This window comes from Gopherus evgoodei, chromosome 7 (genome assembly GCF_007399415.2).
Source record: "Gopherus evgoodei ecotype Sinaloan lineage chromosome 7, rGopEvg1_v1.p, whole genome shotgun sequence".
NCBI classification, from domain to species: domain Eukaryota; kingdom Metazoa; phylum Chordata; order Testudines; family Testudinidae; genus Gopherus; species Gopherus evgoodei.
In genome coordinates this window covers 13,574,821-13,600,128 of record NC_044328.1, presented here as the reverse complement: position 1 = coordinate 13,600,128, position 25,308 = coordinate 13,574,821, and the positions used below count along the sequence as shown (strand labels likewise).

At 39.2% G+C, this 25,308-nt stretch overlaps 1 protein-coding gene across 5 annotated transcripts in view; it reads right to left on the bottom strand.

Moving 5' to 3' along the window:
* The window catches only part of ATRNL1 (attractin like 1), a 1,022,247-nt gene that overhangs the window by 903,541 nt on the left and 93,398 nt on the right, over nt 1-25,308 (bottom strand). For all 5 annotated transcript variants that reach the window (XR_004001240.1, XM_030569367.1, XM_030569368.1 and 2 more), the window contains exons 2-5: nt 18,613-18,696; nt 14,937-15,050; nt 5,424-5,552; nt 1,619-1,827 (exon numbers count right to left, since the gene is read on the bottom strand). Coding sequence is in view for 4 of the 5 variants with exons in the window: in XM_030569367.1 (XP_030425227.1) it covers nt 1,619-1,827; nt 5,424-5,552; nt 14,937-15,050; nt 18,613-18,696 (536 nt within the window). In the remaining variant the exon portion in view is untranslated. The remainder of the gene's footprint in view (nt 1-1,618; nt 1,828-5,423; nt 5,553-14,936; nt 15,051-18,612; nt 18,697-25,308) is intronic.

The window sequence follows — 25,308 nt, the reverse complement described above, 5'->3', positions numbered from 1 at the left end:
AAACCCACTCATCATCCACATTAGAACATTGGGAACATACAAAACAAAGAGAAAAATTCATCAAAGACTTCAAGGACTTTGAGAAAAAAATAATCACTGAACAAATTATTGTCTGTTAGCCTACCTACTGCAAGAATGAATGGTTTGGCGAGATGACTGCTAGATGAAGAGAATATGCTAAGAAAACGGAGTTAGGATTTTAGATTTATGGCTTCCTTCTGCTGGAAAAGGTGCCACACAGATCTACCCAGAAAATTGATTTTGCTGAACTGGAAATTTTCAGTTTCATGTTCATTGTCTGTCAGTGATTCAGTATCACATATGCTAAGTGCAAGTAAACTAGTGATTTTCTAATTCCTAGTTCTACAATTTCACTTGGACTACACAAGAATGAACCTGGATGCTTCCTTTCTTATGCATCATTATCAATAATAAAGGTTCTACAGACCTCAGTAACATCTGTGCCAATCAACCTGTCTTCAGAGCATGCCCTGAGTGATCCCAGTGTAACTCTATTGCCTTAAATAGATTTACAAGGCAGTATTGATAGACATTTACAAAACAGTACTGTACATTATTCACAAAAAGAATTTAACACATCTCATTCTCTCTTCGGTGTACTGGCTGAGTGCTAACAGGAGTAAAAATTAGTAAATTATTTGTGTCACTCAAGTAACAAACAATGACCACCAATATATGCAGGACCAGATCTGTTATATGGAGTAATTTTAACCATACCTTTTCAAGAGAAAAAAACAGAAATTTAAACAAGAGAGATTCTAATCCTGCTAGGATTGTTAAGAGGCCTTTCGACTAAAGGTAACATTTTCAAAACTATCTAGATGACTTAGGAGCCTATGTCCCATTTTCATAAGTGAATTATGTACTTGAAATATAAAACACTGACTTTGAATGGGAAAAGAATAATTAAGAAAGGAAAAAAACATAGGATCCATAAGGAATAAAAAAAATATGAAAAAAAGAGAAATTAAGCATCTTTAAAGACAGCTATCTCCTTAGCCTAATATATTTAAAAGTTTGGAGGGACTCATTATTATTTATACTTAAGTAACCTGTCTGCTCAGATAGGCACTCTGTCCCGCTCTGGTGGTGAGTAGGCCAGCTAGAGATTGATGAGCCTGTTATAGTCTTGGCTAAGAGACATGTCTTTATTTCAGCTCATGTAGTAGAGGTTTGTGCATTTGGCTCTAGAGATCACAGGTTTGATCCCTCCTGATGACATCCAAGGTGGTCGGCGTTACACTCATTAGTACAAAGAGGCGAATGCTGCTGCATGCAGAAGGTTAAACTAGATGACCCAGAAGGTCTTTTCAGTTCCATCATCTTTGATTTTACAATAGACTCACTCATAAGTCAAATAGTAAACTTCAGTTAAAATTACCTGCCTTTGATTTCACTAAAATAAACCTGGTTCCCAAAGTACATTTAGATCCAGATACAATTCTTGAGCTTATTTGGAAAGTGTATTTTTTAAATGAACTGTTTACATTTATTTTTTAAAGATTTATATTTCCATAGCAGATAAGATACATAAATGAGGGCTCTTCTTTCACATAGATTTGATTCTAAGACATAAATATATATATAAATAACTTACCTTGCCAGCTATCATTGCACACACACAGCTTCTCGCCTGTCAGATCACAGTAGCCATGATCTGGGCTCCCACAGTTAGCTTTACAGTATGGAATATCACACGCTTCGCCTTTCCAATATTTGTCACACTCACAGTACACTTGGCTTGGAATGGAAACACTAGTTGTACACTTCCCATGCCCTGAGCAATTGTTAGGACAGGAATTAATGCTGTAAAAATAAATATATAAAATAAGGCAACAAAGAAACGAGAGAGCTGGGTAGAGCTTTTCATACGACACATTACAATAATAATTTGCATTTGCAGTATACAGCTCCTTTTATTTGAAAATCTCCAATCACTGATACAAATGTAGCAAATATAATCAACATTTTACAGACAGGAGACCTGAGATGCACTAAGGTTAAATTACTCACTCAGCTTACACAGAGTGACAGAATCAGAACTGAGGCCTCCTTGTGCTGCACTATGCAGGACTGACTTTGCACCAAGAACTGAATCTAAACTTCACAATCAAAGGTCCATGAAGAAGGAATAACACAAAGGCTAAAATTCTTTAGACATTGTTTAACTAGTTATTTATATTCTAAATCAAATCAATGTTACCTTTTAAATAACCAGTGGAGGTTAACAGAAGTTGTTTTATACAGGGCCAGCTCCAGTTTTTTTGCCACCCCAAGCGGTGAAGGGGGGAAAAAAAAAAAAAAAAGATAAAGCTACAATCAGTGGCTCTTCGGCAGCAGCTTTACCACGCCGCTTCGTTTTTTGGCAGCAATTCGGCAGCCGGTCCTTCCGGAGGGAGTGAGAGACCCGCCACCGAATTACCGCCGAAGACCCGGACGTGCCGCCCCTTTACATTGGCCACACCAAGCACCTGCTTCCTGCGCTAGTGCCTGGAGCCAGCGCTGGTTTTATATTATCCTTCCAATAACGTTAACCCTGTGGTGTGTGGAAGCCTCTGTTTCTGTAATTTGCTTTCTGCTTCAACTCAGTTTTGGATCTTCCCTACATTTATTTTGTTAACAGTATAAAGTGTTTCCATCATGTCTGCCAGGATGGCTTTTTCATATGCTTTAATATAGTTTATTATTTTTTTTCTCACAACTGTAAAGCCATGATACAAAGCCCATTATAAAATATTTATAATTAAATGCGCCTGTGCTGAGAAACAAATTAAAGTAAAATAGCTTTCCTCCCGCCCTCCCATCCTTCCAAAATTAATGGTTTTAAAGTTTAATTAGTGCTAGTGAAAAGGGCCAGATTGACAGCACTGATGTGGCATTCACAAGGAAGAAAAAGATCTGGAACAGAAGGTGCCTTTCATCTCCTTGCTGCTGTGGTGACTGTGAAAGCAGTAAGTCCTGCTCATTGTGTATTGCCAGGCCCAATACAGTGACTAAATAACCAGGCTGCTTCCTTTATCTTCTTTAGATGGTTCAGTACCAACAACGTTATTTCTCTATTCTCCCACTTGAGAAAGATTACCTGGAAGGCATAGAACAAGCACATGGTGTGGGGTAGCCTATCATCATGTCTAGAACTTTAGAGCTCATAGGAGAGTGATGGCAAACAGCAAAATTAAGTTGTTTAACAAAAAAAAAAAATTTCAATGCAGAAACAGAGCAAAGGGCAGAGGAAGAATCCATCTGAAGGTGGGAGACGAGAGGACTATCTGTCCAAGTCCCTGAAGAAGAGCTTGTCGAAGCAGTGCAGGAGGAAAGAGACATAGCAGCAGAAGTTCTGGTAAACCCAAAATACACATAAGACTGAATTTACTCCTAAATAACAAGTAGTGAAGAAATAGAAAGAATACTAATCATATCTTCTCCTTAAGCATAGCAATGAAAGCTGGCTAGTGAAAAGCTTAAGTTTGAGACTTCTTTACTATAAAATCAGTAACAGGAGGGCAGAGGAAATAGGGATTCATTAATTAGTATCCCTTTGCATATACACTGAAGGATAGATGGCAACTTTTCAGTTATTTATGACTCTTCCAATATAATAATTTAATAGCATGTATTGGCGTTTTTTAAATATAAAAGAATACTGAACACACTGTAGTTAAGAATGCTATGTCATATTGCCACTGACTTCCAAGATAAGCAGACAGGTTCACAGAACTTTGGGAACAACTGGGGAAAATAATTACAACAACAATAAATTGTTTAGATGGTTATATTTTCTTGCTGTCACCTGAAAGCAGTAAGTAGTTTATTCTGTGTGACAAAACTGCAATCACACATGCCAAAAAAGGAAGAATATCTTTCAAGATATAATATAATATCTTTATATTATAGTCTAACTGCATATACAACATCACACGGTCAAAGGATTCTCAAACACTGGATAACTCCCTCATGTAGTAAAAACAACACAAGGAAAACTACTGTACATTACAGAAGAACATAAGAAAGCAAGAATGGCCGTACTGGGTCATACCAATGGTCCATCTAGCCCAGTATCCTATCTTCCAACAGTTCCAGTGCCAGGTGCTTCAGAGGGAATGAACAGAACAGGTGATCCATCCCCTGTCGCTCATTCCTAGCTTCTGGCAAACAGAGGCTAAGGACACTTCAGAGCTAGTTTTGCATCCCTGTCCATCCTGGCTAATAGCCATTGATGGACCTATCCTCCATGAGAATCTGAGCAATCTTTTTGTAGATAATTCAGTGAAGACCTTTGCTCAATGTGCAGCTGGGATCAAAAAAGCAAACAAGATGATAGGATGTATAAGGAACAGAATAAAGTGCAACACAGACAATATTATAGTGCCAATATATAAATTAATTGTGAGGCCTCTTCTAAAATATTGTGTGCAGCACTAATCCCACCATCTCAAGAAGCATATGGCAGAATTAGACAGGGTTTAGTGAAGGGCAACAACAATGATCAAGGGTATGGAAAAACTCTCATATGAAGAGAGTTTGAAAAGAGTGGGATTATTCAATTTATAAAGGAGATGAATAAGAAAGAACATGATAAAAATTTGTAAAATAATTAAAGCTATACTGAAGATCAATCAGGAGTGTCTATTCTCCCTGCCTCATTAAACAAGAACAGGGCATTCAATAATATTAAAAATTGGCAAATTAAAAACTGATGAAAGGAAATACTCTTTCACACAACACATAATTACAGTGTGGAACTCATTGCCACAGAAATTGTTAAGGCAAAGAATTTAAGATTTAAAAAAAGAGATTGAACATTAGATGACCAGAATATCTAGTTATTATCATTAACAACAACATTCTGGAAGAGGTATTAAATGTTCTGGTTCAAGGCTTAAACTAACCTCTAACTATTAGGATCACGATGAGACCTAATATGGAAGGAAGATTATCCCACAAATACCTATTGTGAGGTTCTTGCACCTGTACCAGCCACTATCAGAGACTGGGTATTTGACTCAAAGGACCTCAGATCTGGTCCAGCAATGTTGGGGCTTAGAAGACAGCGATCAGTGGATGGAAAAAACAGGAAATATTGAGAGAGTAGAAAAGTGATACTTTCGCTGCATATGGTATTGGTGAGACTATTACTGGAATAAGGGTTTGGGACATTCTATGCTGAAATATGTTTCACCTTGTTTTACTGCTTTTAAAAACTTCTATCATTCACTCTCAACCCATAAAAACCTTTTGGACGTCCTGGAATGAAAGACTTATCCATGTGAATAATTTCCTGACATCAATACCTTTAACCCAATCAAAAGACAAATATAGTCTACAAGTATGTAATTCTCCTGAAGAACGCTATAGCCCTAATTCATAGAATAACTTAATTATTTTAAAAAACAAATACTTACGAGTAAAATATGTTAAATCCAGTTAGGTTATAAGCAGCATCACTAAAAAAGTGTAGCAACACATAGCCAGATGTAGTAACTACTTCAGGAACAGTTTCATTTCCCCGCACCTCAGGGACTATTAGACCACTGGAAAAGAGAGATTAAATGAAGGATTCTTACTAATGGTAATAATAAAATAAAAATTATGATTCAATCATTAATCATATATCCAACATAATTTGGAAATCTTATGGAGCTTATTTAAATTATATTGAATAAAGCACGGCTTAAACCCATGAACACTTCTACACCTTGAGAGAGACAGGGTTTTCCAATTGTTCTTTTGCAACAAAACAAAATTCCACATAAGTTTGCTATCTATGCACATGCAATGCCATTAAAATGCTGGAAGCTAACTATTAAAGACCACTTTGGGAAAGATTTTTTTCAATGATACAAATGGCATTTAGATGCTCCACTCTCATTGACTTTGACACATCTGGGCACCTAAAAGACATTTGTGCCTTTGAAAGTCTCCCCCTTTGTTACTAATTAGTTCACATGCAAAAAGTTTGATTTTTAACTAAATTCTATACGAAAATGTAATTTCCACAGGAAATTAAAATAAAATTTGGACTAAAAACTTTAAAAAGAAAAACTGAATCAATACATAACTGCTTTGAAACAGAGGGAAAAAAACATACTGTACCTAAAACAGTGGACAACCACACAGCAAATTTAAAATAAATTTTAAGCTAAGGAAAACTCAAAAGGAAATTTTATATAATGTACAATATACAATACATAATATAGGTTTCAGAGTGGTAGCCATGGTAGTCTGTATCAGCAAAAAGAACGAGGAGTACTTGTGGTACCTTAAAGACTAACAAATTTATTTGAGCATAAGCTTTCATGGGCTAAAACCCACTTCATTGGATGCATGCAGAGGAAAATACAGTAGGAAGATATATATTGTGATAGACCCAGGCCAGTTGGGAACAGCAGAGTAGTAGAAGGGAGATATACTGGCCACTGGATAAGTAGTTTTCTGTTCCCTGAGTGACCAGAGCAGGGGCTGCTCCAGGCTAATGAGAACACCCAACTCCAATTAACCTGCTAAGAATCAGGTGAGGCTGTTAAGCACCTGACTCTAATTAAAGCCCCTCTGATGCTATAAAAGAGCTCACTCCAGTCAGGCCAAAAAGAGCCAGGGGAGAGGAAGTGCGTGCGTGCGAGCGAGGAACTGGGAAAAAGAGGCATGCAAGAAGCTGAGAGTGAGTAGGCATACTTCTAGAGGACTGAGAAGTACAAGCGTTATTAAGACATTAGGAGGAAGGTCTGGTGATGAGGACAAAGAAGGTGTTGGGAGGAGGCCATGGGGAAGTAGCCCAGGAAGTTGTAGCTGTTGTGCAAGTGTACCAGGAGGCACTATAGACAGCTGCAGTCCACAGGGCCCTGAGCTGGAACCCGGAGTAGAGGGCAGGCCCAAGTTCCCCCAAACCTCCCAACTCCTGATCAAACACAGGAGGAATTGACCTGGACTGTGGCTTCTATCAGAGGGGAAGGTCTCTGGGTTGTTTCCCGACCCACAGGGTGAATCTGTGAGGCTAGCAAATCCACCAATAAGCCCAGGACCCACCAAGGTAGAGGAGGAACTTTGTCACAATATACACACAGAGTGAAGGGTTAAAGTCAATGTGCACTTTATAAGGATTGTGCCAGCTCTTTTTCAGACCCAAAGTCCAGAGTTTGGTCAAGCGACCAGGGGCCTAGCAAATAGTGATTAGCTAAGAGAAAGCTGGGGTAAACAAAATAACATGCCTTTACTAAGATATGCTTGGTCAGTAGAAATGCCAGATGTTGAAGTGGTAACTGAATAATTATTTTTCATCTAATGTTTCAGATTGAACAAAGGATTCCTGTTCCTATTGTGTCAGTCTCTTCTGTAGGGAATGTTCTTCCCACAGATCCAACCTTGAGTTTATGAAAATTGGCACATATCAGTATAAGATATGGCATCCTTCCACCTCTCTTCCCAGGGACCAATGCCTATCTTAAGACATAAAGGGGACAATCTTTATTGTCATATACTTTCACTGTTTTTTTTTGCTGTAACCCCTAGGAATGTAGCTGCTCGACCCTCAGAGGAGTTGTTTAATTCCTATGGACCACAAATCAAAATTCAACATATATATATTTTATACTAATAACATTTTATCAAAGTATTGATTAAATGTTAACTTGCTAACTTGAGACTATGGGCAGAGACATTATGTAACCTTTTAACCAGTGACTAATGTGCTATCTTGTCTTGCTGCAAAACATATCCTGGGGTGTGGAACTGCCTACCCCATCACTTTCCCCAGCCCATGGAAAACCGATATATTCTATTGTAATAAATTGATTGACAGTATCTCTGAGCCTAATAAGCAAGGTGACACTCCGCCAGCGCTGTGTGTAATAAACTCCTATGCTTGACCTCTACACGGTGTGGATTTATGTCCTTCACAGAGAACATGAAAAAATGTTATGGCAACACCCATTTTTTCATGTTCTCTGTGTGTATATATATATATATCTTCATTGGATGCATGCAGTGGAAAATACAGTAGGAAGTGGGTTTTAGCTCACAAAAGCTTATGCTCAAATAAATTCATTAGTCTCTAAGGTGCTATAAGTACTCCTCATTCTTTTTGCTCAATGTATAATATAATAATGTGTAACCAGAAAAAGTGGGAAACAAAAAACCCTAAAAAATATAAAATCCACTAGGAGCTTTTAGATATTAAAGACTACAAGCAAGCAAACTGTTAAAAAATATTAAATATTTTAGTCACACAGAAAAACTGAGGGAAGGGATATTAAAAAGCAGGAATAAACCAATAACCGAGCAACCCACAATTCGTATGTAAGCAGAGTCAGGATGAGCTCTACCCTGACATCTGGTGGTGAATTATGGGAAGTGTGGAAAGAATTTCAGAAAGTGTGAATTCTCAGATATTTGCATGGGCATGCCCAGCATAGCCCAATACAGCCTCGGATGGTTATTTTGACAGCTCTGGGATCCCCAATTTCTTTGTTATTGGGGCAGGATAAATAAAGTGTTGCCACCTGATTATGTGAATGAGGAACTATGAGACTGCTTTATGACAGATGTCTCAATATAACGTAAGTGACACTTGCTAAACAAGGGACATGGGTTCCAATACCCGGTGAATTGAGAGAGGTTGGGCACTGGTGTGTGTACCTGATGGTATGGTCCCCTTTTGAGGGCCTGGAACACCAATTGCACAGCCTCCTCTCTCCACTGTAAAAGAGTAGAGCTAATTTTGATTCCATTAGGAGTCCATCTAGAGACTGCTGAGCTCAGCTCATGTTGGGCCAATGGTGCACCAGGGCTCCCCTACTAAGAGCTGAAATCACTGAAAGAGCTGAACTGAGATCACTGAGTGCTGTGTTAATTGGTGGGGAGCCTGAAGACCTATGTTAAGGGCTGGCAGAAGCAGAGCAGTTTTGCAGCATGTTGGAGCAGCCCATGGAACAGTGAGCGGAGTGAAGCAGTTTGCAGGGATGGCTGGAGGAGCAGCACAGATGGTGTAGTGGAGCTGGTCGTGGTGAAGGCTGCAGCAGAACTCCACGGAGAGGCAGAGCAGTTGGCCCTAGCCCACGTAAGATGCCCCTTAACACCTTGTGTGGACTCCCCCCCAATTTCCACCTAGGCTGGGAGGGTAAAACTCTGCAGATAAACTTTTGAATTCTGGGTTGGCACTGACCAGAGACTTTTGGGTTGTTGGACTTTGCGGTGATTGGGCTTAAGACCCTAAGGGGGAAAGGACATCGCCAAACGTACTTGGAGGTGGGTTTTTGCTTATGGTTTGTGTTATAATCCTGTTTGTGGTGTTTCTCCAATGGGATGCCGCATTGTTTCCTTCCTTTATTAAAAGGATTTTGCTACACTCAGACTCCGTGCTTGCGAGAGGGGAAGTATTGCCTCCTAGAAGCGCCCGGGGGGGTGTGATATGTAAGTGTCCCAGGTCACTGGGTGGGGGCTCGAGCCGGTTATGCATTGTGTTATTGAAACGGAACCCCTGGATACTGAAACCGGCCCTTGTTGCTGCCAACTCAGAGGGACAGAAGGGTTACACATATACATCTAAACTTTTTATTCATCTCTCTCCTTCAGTACCCAATAGGATTCCCAACTTTCCTTCCCTCTCAGTGCAGGCCAGGAATCATACTCCTGAAGGACATCCAACAACTGTGCAGAGCACAGAAACTTGAGAGACTAGAAGGAAAACTAGCAGCAAGCAGATAACTAGGAGGGATCAGGAAAGGAGGTAGCAGGGAGCTGAGATGATTGTCAGAGTTGGGCAGGAGCCTGGGATGGTTTCATCAGGTGAACGAATAGGCAAGCTGTGTTCTGCTAAAAATGAGGTCCATTGGTGCTGTAAAAATAATTTGTTTATTTGTTTAACACCAACATAAGCAATACTTTACAAGATGCAAAATGGAATAACATTCCTGCTACAAGGAGTTCGTTGATCTTACACCTATTCGTTTTAGATACCTTAGGAGAAATCCTGACTCTACTGAAGTCAATGCCAAAACTCCAATTGACTTCAACAGGGCCAGGATTTCACCCACTCCATGTCTATACATGGGATATTACACATATCTGAATATCTATCCTAGAGATTTAACAGTACAGTCAGTGGGTGGAGACAGTCCTAAAATTACCAAAGAAATTCTGTGGCCCAGTCATGGAGACACAGGGCAACAAAATGTAAGCGACATGGTAATTTTTTATGGAATGTTTCCCCAAGAGTTTACAGATGGGTAGGAACTAATAAATAGGAATTTCTATGAATATACGCTAAAAATGAGGGGAAATGGGAAATTTAAGAAAAATTAAGCTTAAATCTGTTTTCAGTATCTCACAATAATTAATTATTAATTTAGAGGTTTTGGGAAGGCGACCTATTCTTTATTTCAGTTGGTAACTTCTATTGTTATTTGCAAGGCAAATCATTAGACTCATAATATAGTATTATGTTAAATTCATTACTTGCTAGATACATGGTTATTTCAGAATGGTAGTGTAAAATGATACCAAATGCAAGAAAAGCTAATCCAACAAGCTTAATCACTTAGAGTTATGCACCAACATTTTGCAACAGAAGACTGGGTCCTGTACACTCTTTCAGATAGGCAATTTTGTTACTGCATGGGTCTCCTTTACACTGTGATCCTGGTTGTGATACTACTGTTGAAAATGCTACATTTCCTGGGGTGATATTTTACTAAGAGATAAATTTGAAAAAAAATGCATATTTGCTTTTGTGGCACAGTAAATGGAATCTTATTGCTATGAAATTTATAGATGTGTTTCTTGTAGTAAAAAGGGTATTAATATACTCTAATTAAAAAAAGAGCTCTTTTATACTGAAAAGCATCTGCTTAATTTCAGGTTTGGAAAAGTCAGATATCTAATTCTACTGTGGACAATATGGTTAGCCTAACGCAAAACGAACTGGAATTCCATTTCATATCGACCATATTCCTGCTAACTAAATAAGAACTAAATAATTTTTTCTGCAGTATTCCGATAAAACCACTGCAAAATCCTACCTCAGCACCTCATCGTGGCGCAGCGGTGACCCTGGCCGTCTAACAGCTATGGTAGCGGGGTGTATACCCTGGTAGGTCTAACCATGCTACAAAGGTGTCAGACTATCCAATCCAGGGAGGGGGATTGCTCTCTCAGAAAGAGCGTTTTTCCTTCTTCATAGAAGTTGAAAGCTAGCTAAGCTTGAGGAGGTACACATGCCTGCCAACCTAGCCAGTGGGATGGCTTGAAGTTAACGGCTAAGACAACATGACTAAATGGGATTTAGTTCCCTGAGCGTCATCGAACCATTCTATGTTGGTGGAGCAGAAATTGAGTGATGAGAGACTGCTAAAAATGTGAGGTGCTGGGTCAACATGGAAAAGGACAACCCTCACTGTGTGTACTTACAATTGTAGGTCGCTGGTGAGGGAAGTAACGTTAAACCATCTGATGGAGGAGAAGAAAAGGATAAGATGCGACATCCTTGGTGTCAGCAAAACCCGACGAAAGAAGGAGTGGAAGTTAACTGGAAGGGTGGAAGTGCTGTGAGGCTCGGAAAGGAAGACAGCACTAGAAATGCTGGAGAGGGCGGATTTATCGTCAGTAAGGATTGGTCTTTGAAAGTTATATCATGCCAGCTAATTCCATCACGTATTGGTGTGTTGCATCTTCAGATGGAGTCAAAAGCTACCCTCAAAGTCATCCAGGCCTATGCTCCCACAAGTGCAAGTGAGGATGAAGAAGAGGAAGAATTCTACCAAGAGCCTGAAAGAGCCCTCACGCAAAAGTCCACTTACACTTGTCACAATTGGAGATTTTAATGCCAAGTTCGGGAGGGAAAGCTGGTGAAAAGCTCATAGGGAGATACGGCAGTGGAGAAAGGCTGGTAGCGATGGCAGAAACGAAAGAACTGTATGTACGTGGCAAATACCTGGTACAAAAAGAAGACCACAAGAAGGTGGACGTGGATCATGCCAAACGCGAAGAGCAAGAATGAAATTGACTATATTTTAGTCAATAAAAGGCGCATCATTCAAGACGTCTCTGTGGTGCAGCCTTTCAACACCGGCGGTGACCATCACCTGCTTAGAGCGAAGTTGATTTTTGATGAAGCAGTGGAAAAGAAGGTGTTACAGATGGCAAACAGGAAACAGTGGCTGAAGACATTTGATGAAGCAAAGCCGAAGAAAGCAATTTCTGAGTTTGACTGGAGCCAGATAGAAAAGTGTGATGAGGACTATAGCATCTTTGCTGACAAGCTGAGACGTTGCATAAAAGCAGCTGAAAGTGAAAAGCTGAAGAAGGTGAAGGGAAGAATCATGAATGAAATGTAAAGCTTGTTGGAGAAGCAGAGAAACATGAAAGGGAACTCGGATAACAACCTTGAGTACTCCATTCTGTGTAAGCTTATATGGAGAAAACTGAAGGATTACTTTGAGAACATCTGGAAAGAAAATGCTGAATTATGCAAGAGCCTCAAGACATGCAAGCGGGAATTGACACAGTATAGATTGAGCGTAACAGCACTGAAGAATAATGATGGAGAGACAGCAATCGACAGAGCAGAGATGGAGAAGATGAGCAAGGACTTCTACATAGAACTGTTCAAATCAAGAATTAACATCCCTCTCACAACGCTCCAAGAGACAGAAGAACGCGTCTCCCCTAGTAACTGTCACCGAAGTTCGAAATGCACTACACCAGGTGAAGAAAGGAAAAGCTCCAGGCAAAGATGGAATAACATCAGAAATTATTTCTGCAGGAGGCGAAAAAGTTTGGAAAGCCCTCACTTTAAGATTCAGTTGATATCTTGAAGAAGGAAAAATACCATCAAGCTGGAAGGAACTGAATACCATCTTGTTGCACAAGAAGGATGATCAAGAAAATCTTAAGACCTATCGCCTACATGACTGCTCTCTCGTATCTACAAGCTCTTTACAAAGGTGATAACGAACCGACTCTTGCGGAGTCTGGATGAACAATAGCCAAGAGAGCAGGCAAGGTTTCAAAGACATTTTAGCACAATCGACCATATATTTATGCTTAGCCGGCTCCAAGAAAGAGCGAGGGAATACAAACTCTTGCTGTGCATTGCTTTCATCGACTATGAAAAGGCCTTCAATAGCATCAAGTTTAACGCAATACTAAAGGCACTCACAGAGCAGGGCATTAACATGCAGTACATCAGTTTGTTGAAGGAAGCGAATACTGGAAGTACAACAGATATTACTCTCCTTGAAACGCCCCTCCGCATCCCAATCAAGAAAGGCGTAAAGCAAGGAGATACGATTTCACTGAATTATTCACCCCCTGCCTCAAAATGGTTATAAACAATATCAATTGGAGAAGTGGTATTAACATAAACGGAGAATGATTATCTCATCTCAGACTCGCGGATGACATCATACTAATTGTCGAAAGCACCAACCACTGCAGAACATGCTATGAAGACTCATCAAGAAAAGCAGTCACATCAGCCTGAAAATGAACTACTGCAAAATGAAATACATGCAATCAGATGTCTTAAGAAAAGCTCAAACAGTAACAGGAGAAGAAATTGATGAAGTGGAACAGTACATATATTTGGGCCAAGAAGTTAATATGCACAAAGATCTGAACGGAGAACTCTCATGAAGGATTCAGGCAGGATGGTGTGCGTTTAATTCCACAAAGGAAAAATCGACAAGACCACACGTACAAATATCTTCAATTTAACAGTGCTGCAGCCATGCTGTATGGCAGTGAAACATGAGCACTGACGAAGAGAGAAGAGCAGCAGCTGTCGGTAGCTGAAAGGGCAATGGAACGAGCTATGTTGGGAATTTCCCTTCTGGATGGCATCCCAAATGAAATTATCTGAGAACGCAGCGGTGTGAAAGATATTGTCGTGGAAAGCAGACATAACAAGATGCAGTGGGCCATGGACCATGACTACAGACGTCTAAACTTTTATGTACTAACTTTCCTTTCCATGAGAGGATTCTCTTTAAATTATTTTCTACATATTGCTACAGGACTCTGAGGAAAAAGCTTCCCAACAGTTATGAGGCACTGACATATATCAGAACTTTTTAGTCCATTACTGTTTGCTCTGGCCTGCAAATTGCCTACAGCAGCCTAGACAGTATAGAATTGGCACCCTACAAATATCTAATTCAGACATGATCCAGTTATAACTATTCATATTATCTAATGATAACAAGAGAGCAATCAAGTCCTCTGGTGATTTCTGCTGTTAAAAAGTCTGAGGATACTTTTGAGCTTTGATATCTCAAAGGCCAGGCTGTTAAGTACTACCCAGCCATATTTTTTTTATTTTTAGTCACAACACTTTTCATTTTGGTAGACAAAGACCAGACCTTGTAAAACTGGTAATTGGGATTGCCTCCACACCAATGTCCCTCAATAGATGGCTTCAGTGGTCTATCTGTAATCGGCTTAATGGATATCCTTCATGTCTAGAAAGACATTGTACAATGTACTAAGCAGTACAGTGTCTTCGTTGCATAAGTCACAAATTCTGTGATTTTCCTTTAACTATATTAAGCAATTTCCTCTCTCCTTTGTTGGCCAGTCCCCTACTTCCATTAAAAAAAAAACACCCTCAGTTGATATCAGAAATCTACTGGAAACTCTCTCTCTCTCTAGGATGGCATTCATATTAGCATTAACGTTCCAGTACAATGTCAGCACTGAAAATATGCCAGAAGAGGAATTTTGACTTACGCAAAGGCAAAAGTTCTATTATGTTGGAAGCATAATTTGCCAAATGGAAATACATCAGGGTATATTTCCCACTAATATTAATGAGAGAGAGCAAACTACCAATAGCAAATTAAAATCTCTAGTACTACTTTTTCCTCATGTTAATAATATTTTATATTAATACTAGTACTAAAGAACTACTAAATAAAAATACTCACCTAAATACAGCTATTAAAGGTGCGTATACTGAATCTCCATCATAAACATACATATGGTCCCAACTGCATTCTGTGGCAAAATGATTAAACCTTAATCTTAATATTGCATTAGGACTGAAAGAAGAAAACAATAAGAGCACATTACAGTGATATATTGTTTAGCAGAAGCACAGACTCATAATACAATTATATAATAAAAATAACTTCTAGAGTATAATAAAATTAACCATATCATTCTAATATTACATTAAATACAAACATTCTTTTTAAGTGCTAATCATAACTCATGCAGATAAAAGTTGATATAAAACCAGATTTAAACCAGCCAATTATTTAATATTTTTATCTTAAAGTATTTTAAAAGTCATGCTTACAATTCAAGGTTAATAATTATTAAAATTACCATACTACCACCATATTACTACCATAAAGTTTTTAAAGGGGCTACTGTCAATGTTTAAACTCCAAAATTTAAGCTTTGATAGAAAATTTTACAAAACTTTGTACTAATAAAAAAAATTAATTAATTTTATATTAAAATGTCAATACTAAAGATTGTTGATTGACTACTAACAATACTGCACCTTCCAATATAAAATGCGGGAATGTGTGGTGACTTCAAAGGGAATACTATGCAGCATCTGGGACTTCAATGGGATTTATCATGGGACTAAGTGAGACAACCTCGATCTTGGCCAATGCACCAGAGAAAGAACCAGAAACCTCCAGAGCTAAAATGCACATCTCACTAGCCAGGATATGCCTTTGATGATGCCAGAAGCAATTAAGACATTTTCTGGAGTGGGAAGGACTGAATGGGGGTCTTAATCAACAGTAGCCAAGTCAATGTTAAATGTGCTCATCCTGTTCCCTCTCCCATCCTGATGGCCTACTGCATGTGTATGGGAGAGGGGGAAGGTGCTGCTTTCTTTTTCCCCTGTCTATTTACCAGCTTTCCCCACGCTGCAGGCTGAGGCAGGGGAGTGGGTTCATCTCACACTGCATCTGGGCACTGGATTTTGTTTCACCCACTCCTGCTGCCATTGGACAGGGGTGTTGTGATGAGCCAGCTGATTGGCTCTTCCCAGGCAGAGTAGGAAAGGGAGGTGGGTGGCTGAGACAAGTAGCTGTTGGGCTCTCTTTTTCAGCCCCTCTTATCTAGAATGTTCTATTTTTTTTATGATGCCAGGGGCTAGTCTGATCACTAATCTTTTGTTTGGCAATACTGGCAAACTATTGTATGAGTTATTTCACTTTCCATGCGGCACCCCAGAGGTCTGTTTTGGGAGTCTGGCAGGTTCCAGTGAAGATGGTGGGTTAATAAAGGATCTGATATGAGGTCTATGTAACCCAATGGGCTGCTAGAGCATTGGACTCAAGCATGACATTGCATGGTGAAGGAGTAGGTCTCCATGTCTTGTACAGCATGTGGTTTTCCATATTTCATCTCTCCTACCTCCTGTGTGAAGGAGGGTTCAAAGTCTGCCTTCTAGCCAAGGTACACGGGCAAGGCTGAGATTGTAGAGGGTGCATCGCCCTCACACGGATGCACAGGGGTCAATGGTGCCCAACTGAACTACACATTGGCACAGCCCTTCTAGATACTTGGATGGGGACAGGGTTTCCTGTTAATAGTTTAAATAAAGTTGAGGCCTCCACATTTAACCACACTATAGTGTGCATGTCTCACTGTTTCTGCATCTGCACCAAAGCACAATTCTACAAAGCTTGAATTAAAGAGCCACTATCTAAACTTGAGAGCTGTAATAGATCCATATCCCCTGTGGTTCAGGCACAGTTGACAATGCATAACACACAAGGACCAATAGATAACATAAGAACTAGGCACAGTCTTGTTTGTATATCAGCCTAAGAGGGATGGGAAAAATCAAATGCAGAAAAGAAAAAAAGCTGTCTTCAAAAACTGTTACTTTAAGACTGTCTCAAAATAATTATAACAGCATCTATGCCTTTCACAAATGAAGTCAAAACAAAGTATTGTAAAATACACAAGACCACCACAAATCTTGTCTCAGAAAAAAAGGCCTTTTTTTAAACAAACATGAAAGCAACACTTGTTACAGGATTGAAACTCTCAAATAGAACATGGCATACGAATATTTGTGACCACTAAACTGTTCTGAATGCATGCAGTGTTTGTACATATTCTGCTGACAACTGACATTCATGCACTGGCCGATACTTGAAATCTTGCTGTGACAGTGGCAGACCAGGCCAATTCACTTGCGTATTGGTATAGATCATAGTGATTGTTCAATGTATGAGAGTCTATTTGGTGTTTAAACTTCATATAAACTATTGGGATTTACATGCATTGTTTGCACTTATCTGTATCCTGTTATAATGTAGCAGTAAACATTTACATTATATATACCCCCATCACTAAACAAAGCATCAAATGAGAAAGAAGCATTGTGGATTGCAAATGAAAAACTCTCTGCTGAAGTGCTTATTTCAAAGCAAGTGGTCGTGTGTGATGATCAGAGGTCAAAGACTCAAAATGCATTCCTCGCTTTCCATCAAAGAAAAAGCCCATATGGGTAGTGACATTGTCAGCTTGTTTTCTATGAGAAGCAGCTATAAATATGCATTCAGGGAAATATCTTGGATCTCTCGATTGTTTTGACTTTTATAGGAAAGTGTACTACTAAATGCAAAGATCCCTAGAGACAATCTGGGTAACCTGAAAAGACTTTTGGAAAACTGGCAGTTTATGATGTTACTGCCACCATTTGGGATTACAAACTAAGATTCATCTGTGGATATATTTTATCTGCTTTAACTTCTCTATAACTCTCAGGCTTCCTTTTCTTAGCTAACAAACTTTCAGCTACTTTACTACAGAATTGGCTAGAATTTGGCATAAGATCTAGAGTACCAATTGATCTGGGGTAAGTTACTGGTTCCTTAGGACTGGAAGCAACCCAAATGTGATGTGATTTTTGATGTAAGTAACCAGTTTATCCCAAAAGTCCAGTTTGTTTGGATGGCAAGAAAGAATGGAGAGTCTAAAGGGATTGTTTGTGACTCCATGGTAAGACTGGTAATAGTAATCCATGAGTCCACATTTGTTACTGGCTTGGTGAAATCTAGTTATAGAACACACCACCATCTTGGGAAATCAGCCCTGTTTTCTGACAGTCTGCTCAGAAGTAGGCACTCATGGTCGTGAGCCGCTCCAGACAGCATGACAATTGTGAGATGCAAAAAGTTCAGACTCCATGATATAGCTAATAAAGTTTTAGTCCTGAACTCTAATGGTATATTGCTGAGACAGTGCTATGTAAAAACTTTCAACTGGAAGCAAGGTGTAATATATTGTTCAGTGATTTTATTATGAGGGTAAATGTTAGGGATTATGAAGATTTCAACCCAGGATTCTTAAATCAGAGGCTATGCTACTTAACCACATATGAAATGCCCTTATAAACATAACTATAAAAGAACGAATCCACTGTATATAAAGGCTATGTTTTGTAAGAGATCCTCTAGTATTAAACATGTTCAGAATACTAGGGGTTTATAGTACATGTATATAAAGACTGCTCAGCATCCAGGTGCTTTAAACAGAACATATACTGAATTAACTCTCTAAACCACTGGCGTAAACACATCATACATCAGACAGTTAGATCTATTTAAAATATATACTTACTATCCTTCAATTAACCATGTACATTTAGTTTTATATTTATAATTTATTGGTCCATCTGTTAAATATCCAGAGGGTTCTGTTAACCTAAGAGAGAAAAAACAGTAATATAATTAAACCTTAGACATTTCTTGAAGCACAGTAGCATGAAAATATCAACACCCAATTACAGATGTTTGGATCGGGTGACAATCAGAATCTTTTATCTTGGAAGTGGCTTTCATTTGTTTAATAATCTGAGGCTTCATATCATGTATCTTTTGTTTCAGTGTATTATAAATACAGATAGTGCTATATCACCACCAGTTTATTTCCTTTGCCTCAAATATCACTCAAAGCTACTTTAACTTGCATCTTCTTCTAGCTCGGTGGTGTGCAAAAATTACACACAACTTACACTGCCCTAGGAGAGTGTAAAGAAAGGTTTAATTTGTGACACCTTACACATTGCCTCTGAATTTAGCCCATAGCATCATTGCAGAAGATTGTCAAAGTTCCACTAAAATAAATGGAGCTCTGATAATTTACACCCTCTGTCTTACTCTGTTTACCACAGAACAAAGAATGAAAGTTGAAATTCAGAGTGGCAATTGGCAACTAACTACAACATAAAAACATTTTACAAGTGACGATTAAGTAAAAGATCAGAACACATATACATACATATTAATTGCTCTTGGTAGAAGTATTATGCTTCCATTCTTATCTTACATGCCACTGAGCCAGAACAAGGTGTAACCTGCAATTCCCTTACAAAGTAGTAGTAGAATGGATATAGGTAGATCTGAGGAAGTCTTGAGCTGGTTACAACTGGGGGAAAACAACTAAATTCTCTCATCAGCAGTGTAAGTGCACAGGGATCTCTCTTATGTCACTCTAACCATCATCTCTGAATTTGCCCACATTATGTACATGTGCAAAAAGTGGTCTACAACTTTTACTGAAAAATGAATTACATTTAAATTTGAACTGACTTCAAGAACTCCTAACTGCCCCTCTGCCACCCTATCACTGAGGTCCGTTATTCCAAATTTCACTCTAGAAACACCTGGAAGTACAGTTGAGATTAGAGATACAGAATCCTTGTTCTATAAAGGAGATTGTTGCTGCTAGAGAGGTGAGGACCTTTATCTTTGAAATTCACTCCCTCAGTCTGCCAAGTCTGAAATTTGTTAATCCTTAAGGAACGCTGCAATGCCGACCTGTCCTCCCCACCTTTTAAAACAGAATTAACAAGGTGGCAGTGATTGGGATTTTTTATTCTTTTTTGCCAGGCTATTGGTGGTGAGGTGGGGTTGATGTAACTATAATAATTACTTAATTTTGAAAGATTTTCAAAGGCACCTAGGAGGTGCTAATAGGTGCTTTTCTCTTTTCTCTTCATAAAATGTAGAGAGACAGAATACCACTGAACCACTGAAAAAAGGGTGGCAATATGGGTGGCAGAGTGGGGGAAAATAAGCATACCTCAGTCGGCTACCTTTGCAGCAAGAATTCTCCCCTGCCCCAGCAGTCAATTATTAAGCCCTGTAACTGACTCCTCGGTAAGGAGCCACTGTGAGCACTGTGGTAACCAGTTCCCTAGATTACTGGTAGCATGCTGAGTGTACAATGCACTTAGAGACGAGTTCTGAGCTCTAGGTCCTGCATGTTCTAGCCTCTGGTGGTTTCCCAGGAACACTCACAAGAGTTTGATGAATAACGGGCTGTTTTTCTAGAGCTGACAAATATTGTGATTACCCTAAGCATGATTGCTTTAAGTTACAAGCAAAAGATGACCCAACAGTTTCCCAGCCAAGCTCTCAGCCTTTCAAGATAGACCTACATTGCAATGTAAGCCCAGGTTAGTGGGACTCAAGCCAGCAGAACAGTGTTAAAGAACTCTAGATTTGAGCACCTACACTTCTTTTTAACACTATATTAAGAACTTTCTAACCCAGGCTCTAAACTGGGGCTCTAGCATCCACACTGCAGCACACAGACTCAGGTCAAACCAACCATATCCCAGACCCCCGGCACACTCACAAAATGCTGCTGCTCTAGCCCTTTGTTCAGGTATTACACTAATAAAATAATACCAACAGGATCTTATAAGAGGGACAAGGCAAATTGCCACATTTATTGCAAATACAACAAAACTTTTGTTGGCTGTTATATTACATTCATTTACTCACACAGTTATTTACACAAAGTTATTCTGTGAAGACAGTTATAGTTAACAGCCTGAGTGTTGCCCGTGCCAAGTTACTGGCCAGGCGGCCTGGACACGAGGGTGGAGCCAAGTCATGTCAGATGTGCATTCGATGCTCCTGGAGGATGGTTGCAGAACCAGACTTAAAGAGCTTAGTCCCCTGGTTTTGTTCTTATAGGTCTTTACCTTAATGTATGTCTATGGAAGTTGCTTCATCATGCTGAATTTGTGATTGGGGTAACCATTAATTAGCTTGATCAGCATATGGTACATTCATGACAGCTATGTGTTATTTTTTAGGGTTGGTTTTTTTTTTTGTTTTTTTTTTTTAATGTGCATGGGTGGGTTCCGGCATGCCCTCTGGGGGTCATTCAGTTGCCTTCGCCCTGCATTATTGTCAGCCCAGTGCTAGTTGTGAGTCTTAGGTTTCAGCTGGTACCAGTTTTTGATTAATTATTTACCTGTTACAAACACTTACTTTTATGCACTCAGCATAAATTCTCACATCCAGGCTTAACAGGTTTGATTTAGTTTTTTTATTGCTAAAAGATTTACATAGGCATAATCAGGCTTTTAAGGGATGAGAGGATCAGTGAGTATGGCTTAAGAAAACATCATTGTTTTCCCATTGTTTTTATTATTTTTTGGTACAGACTTTTTGTCCCGTAACAGCATTTTTATTGGTCACTTTGCATATTTAATCCCTGGACAGGCCTTAGATAATTGTTTTTTTCGGCCTTGGGCTTGTTACAGAGATTTATTCAACAGAATTCAGCAGACAGCTCACTTAACACAAAGATTTATAAAACAGGAATTTTCTTTTTGTATTTTTTTTATTTTTTTACTATTATACCTTATTTATTAACTTACTAATATTGGGGCATGATTCAATATAATCTCCCTTTTGACACCAAGACATTAGATGACAGTATCACTTTTTATACAATTTTTGAATGATATTTTTTTGAGCAAGCCAATATTGCAAAGCTAGCCTGGTTTGTGACTTTAATTTTTTATACTTTTTTAAACTTAGCAACACATTGATCTTAGCTCCAAAGAGCCGTACTACACATTCCAACAAAACAAATGCAGTTTAAAACCACTACAACCATCAGGGGATGTAATATGACTAATAGTATACCAGTAGTGGTAGGGGACCATCCACAGAAAATGTTATAACAATGGTAGGTTGGTGGGGGATTTTTTTAGCTGTAGCAATTTTTAACGTATTTTCTTTTCATGGATAATATGGATAGCTTTATTTTTTGCACTGTTTTTTGTTTGCATTAATAGCTTTGTTACCTTTTGACTTTTTAGCAATTTTATGGCCAGATTTTGCCAGCCCAAGTTAAGGTGGACCAAAAACTTCACTGATATTGCCTTAATGGTAAGCTGTGACTTTTTTGATTGCAACAGATAATATGTGAGATTTCTGGTAAACACTGTGCTTACATTGCATTTACACTTGTTTACTGGTGGGTTACTAATACCTTTACTTTTTTAATACCCAATTTTTTAGGAGGTAATACATACACATTGTTTATTATATATTACTTTCATTTTATTTTTTAATTTATTTTGTATACATGAACTTAAAGACATTTTTGTATTACAAGGCTTTGAGACACTGGGTAGGGATAGGCACACCCATTTTTGAGGCATCCATGCGGTGCAGCCCCTGGCATCTAATAGCTTTTTATTTTTTTCAGCCTACTGGCTGGACGTTTGTGGTAGCCAGTACGACTTTGTATGTAAGGTGGGGATAGGATGACCAGACGCCCCAATAAAATCAGGACCATCCCAATATTTAGGTGTTTGTCCCACGCCCTGACCGATGTTAGGTCGGGCCGCAATTTGTCCTGAGATTTTATGCCGCCGGCAACACTTGCCTTATTTATTTATTTATTTATTTATTTATTTATTGCTGCTCCGCTGGCAGCACTTTTTTTTTTTTTTTTTTTTTGGCTCTACCAGCAGACACCCTCCTCCATGTGTCCCGATATTTTCTCCATCTCATCTAGTCACCCTATGTGGGGAGTGGCATAACTTTTTATATTTGTGGGTTTTGAGCCTGGTGGCTGGCAATTTTAACAACTATTTATTTAAGTAACAACTCTGTCCTGACAGAGCTTGAAACATATTGCATTAACTTATACCCCGATATACATTAAACAAAGATTGTTTTCTTTGCTTTAATAGATGTAACAAAACCTTGGTGTTTTCTGACAATACTTAAAACATTTTATGTTCTAGTGTTGAAACTACCAGCACCTGCATTTCAGTGCACTCCATGGCTATGGCTGTGCAATTTTCTAGTTGTAGTTGTGTCTTATGCATTATTTACACAGTTGTGTTAAGCCATTGCCAAAGATTTTATTTAGCTTTTAAATTACTAATATTTATTTGGACTAGATTTACATTAGCATGTACTTGATTTTGAATTAAGCTTTTTTGCAACTTTGTCAAGAAATTTAGCTTAATTTTAACTACTTTTAGTAGTTAAACATGCATTGGCATGTTCTGCCTGTGCTTTGAATCCGCCTAATAACGTATTTATTACATTTCTTGTTGCTTTTGCTTGTTCTGGGTCAGGCGGGAGCAGTGCATGTGTTTTGACCCATGCGGTCAAGATAGGGAGAGCAAATTGGGTACACTTGAGTTTTACCTTAGAAACATTTAGCCATGTCTAGTCCATAGTTATTTTGACCTTTACCAGGAGGAGGCCGACTAGAACTTTAACGGGAAGGGTTTTAATTTTAAATAGCCGGGGTTTACGTACTGATATTGGAGTGGTTTTTATAAAAAAATTTTTTTTACACCCAGTTACATTCCTAGGGAAACATGACCTCCTGAGTATACCTTGGGCAATAAACTACTATTACCATTACCAGTGTTCCAGATTTTATTACCCCATCCCATATATATGGGAGTGAGGGATAATTTGAAATCATAGTAGTGTTTTTCAGGTACCCTTCTGAGTGAACTTCTACCAACCAATTTTTTTTTTTTTATTGTGGGGGGGGGGGCGGACACATTTATTTCCCTCTTCCACATACACCTATATTTCCGAAAGAAGATTTGTGAGGTTTGTGGCTAAGTTTACTTAATGCAACCGAATAGTGGGGTCTTGGATCAGGGCCCATGGTGTGCATGTTGTTTTTAAGAGGCATTTATTTGGGGGTGTTCCAGAAATAGCTTTACCTTCCTTACGTGATTTTGGGTACTGGGTATTGTTGTTTTTTGCGGTGGGGCTCAATATATCCTCTGGATCCAGTAGAAGCCCTATGGTACCAGGGTTAAAGCATAGGATCTAAACTGACAATTGTAGGTTCAGGAGCTTCATGGGTTCTGGGGCCATATGGTTTTTTTCTGGCTGTCGTGGTTCGCCCTAAAAATTGAATTTGCAGAGTGGACCGGTTGTTCAAGGAGCACCTGCAGCACGGCTAATACCAGCAGCACAGTACTACACCCAGCAATTCTGTGAGAACAACAAACAGGCACCACATCCAGGGGTCTTGGTATTTAAGTAGGATCGGGGGTCCAGAATTTATAAATGCAAACACAATAAAAATATTAAACTTATTTAAACCATTTAATTTGTGACACACGGACCCATTTTAACTTGCCATTTTTATTTATACGGTAAATGAGTGGGCTGAGGCGATTTACTATGGAGTATGGTCCTGTCCATCTTGACTCCAGTGTGTGATTCCTTTTGCCCAATTTTAAATACATTACCTGATTTTTTTGTTTTTTATAACGGGGGGTTCCAGGTTTTTTCTGATTCATTTTTTGATTCATTATTTTAATGGCACAGTATACTTTAAAATGTAGAGTGGTGGGGGTTTTTGCAACTGCTTCAGCCATTGCCAGTGTAACCCTTCTGCCCCTCTGAGTTGGCAGCAACAAGGGCCGCTGCCACCAGCTGTCCCGTGATCCACTCCAGCCGTCCCCACAACTGCTCCGCTCCGCCAGCTGCTCTGTTCCACAGTATATCTTCAGGCTCCCCCACTACTTAGCACAGTACTCAGTGCTCTCAGCTCAGTAATTTCAGCTCTTTAGTGATTTCAACTTAGTGATCTCAGCTCTTAGCAGGGGAGCCCCAGTGCTAGTGCACCATTAGCCCAAAGTGAATTCAGCTCAGTAACCTGTATTTAGATTCTTGAGGGAAAAAAAATCAACTCTGACATTCCACAATGGAGAGAGGACAGGGGTGGAACTGGTGCTTCTGGCTCCACAAGGCGACTGCACCACCAGGCATAGATACCTGTCCCCAACCTCTCTCAATTCACTGGGTTTTGGAACCCATGTCCCTTGTCTAGCAAGTACCACCCAACTGAGGGTGAGTCATTTGTCACCAAGCAGTCCCACAGCTCGGCAGTCTGGGACAGGGTAGGCATGCCTATGCAAATACACTCTCTGAAATTCTTTCCACCAGATGTCAGGGTAGAGCTTATCCTGACTCTGCTTACACCAGTATTTATGATTTTTCAGGGGTGCTGAACCCT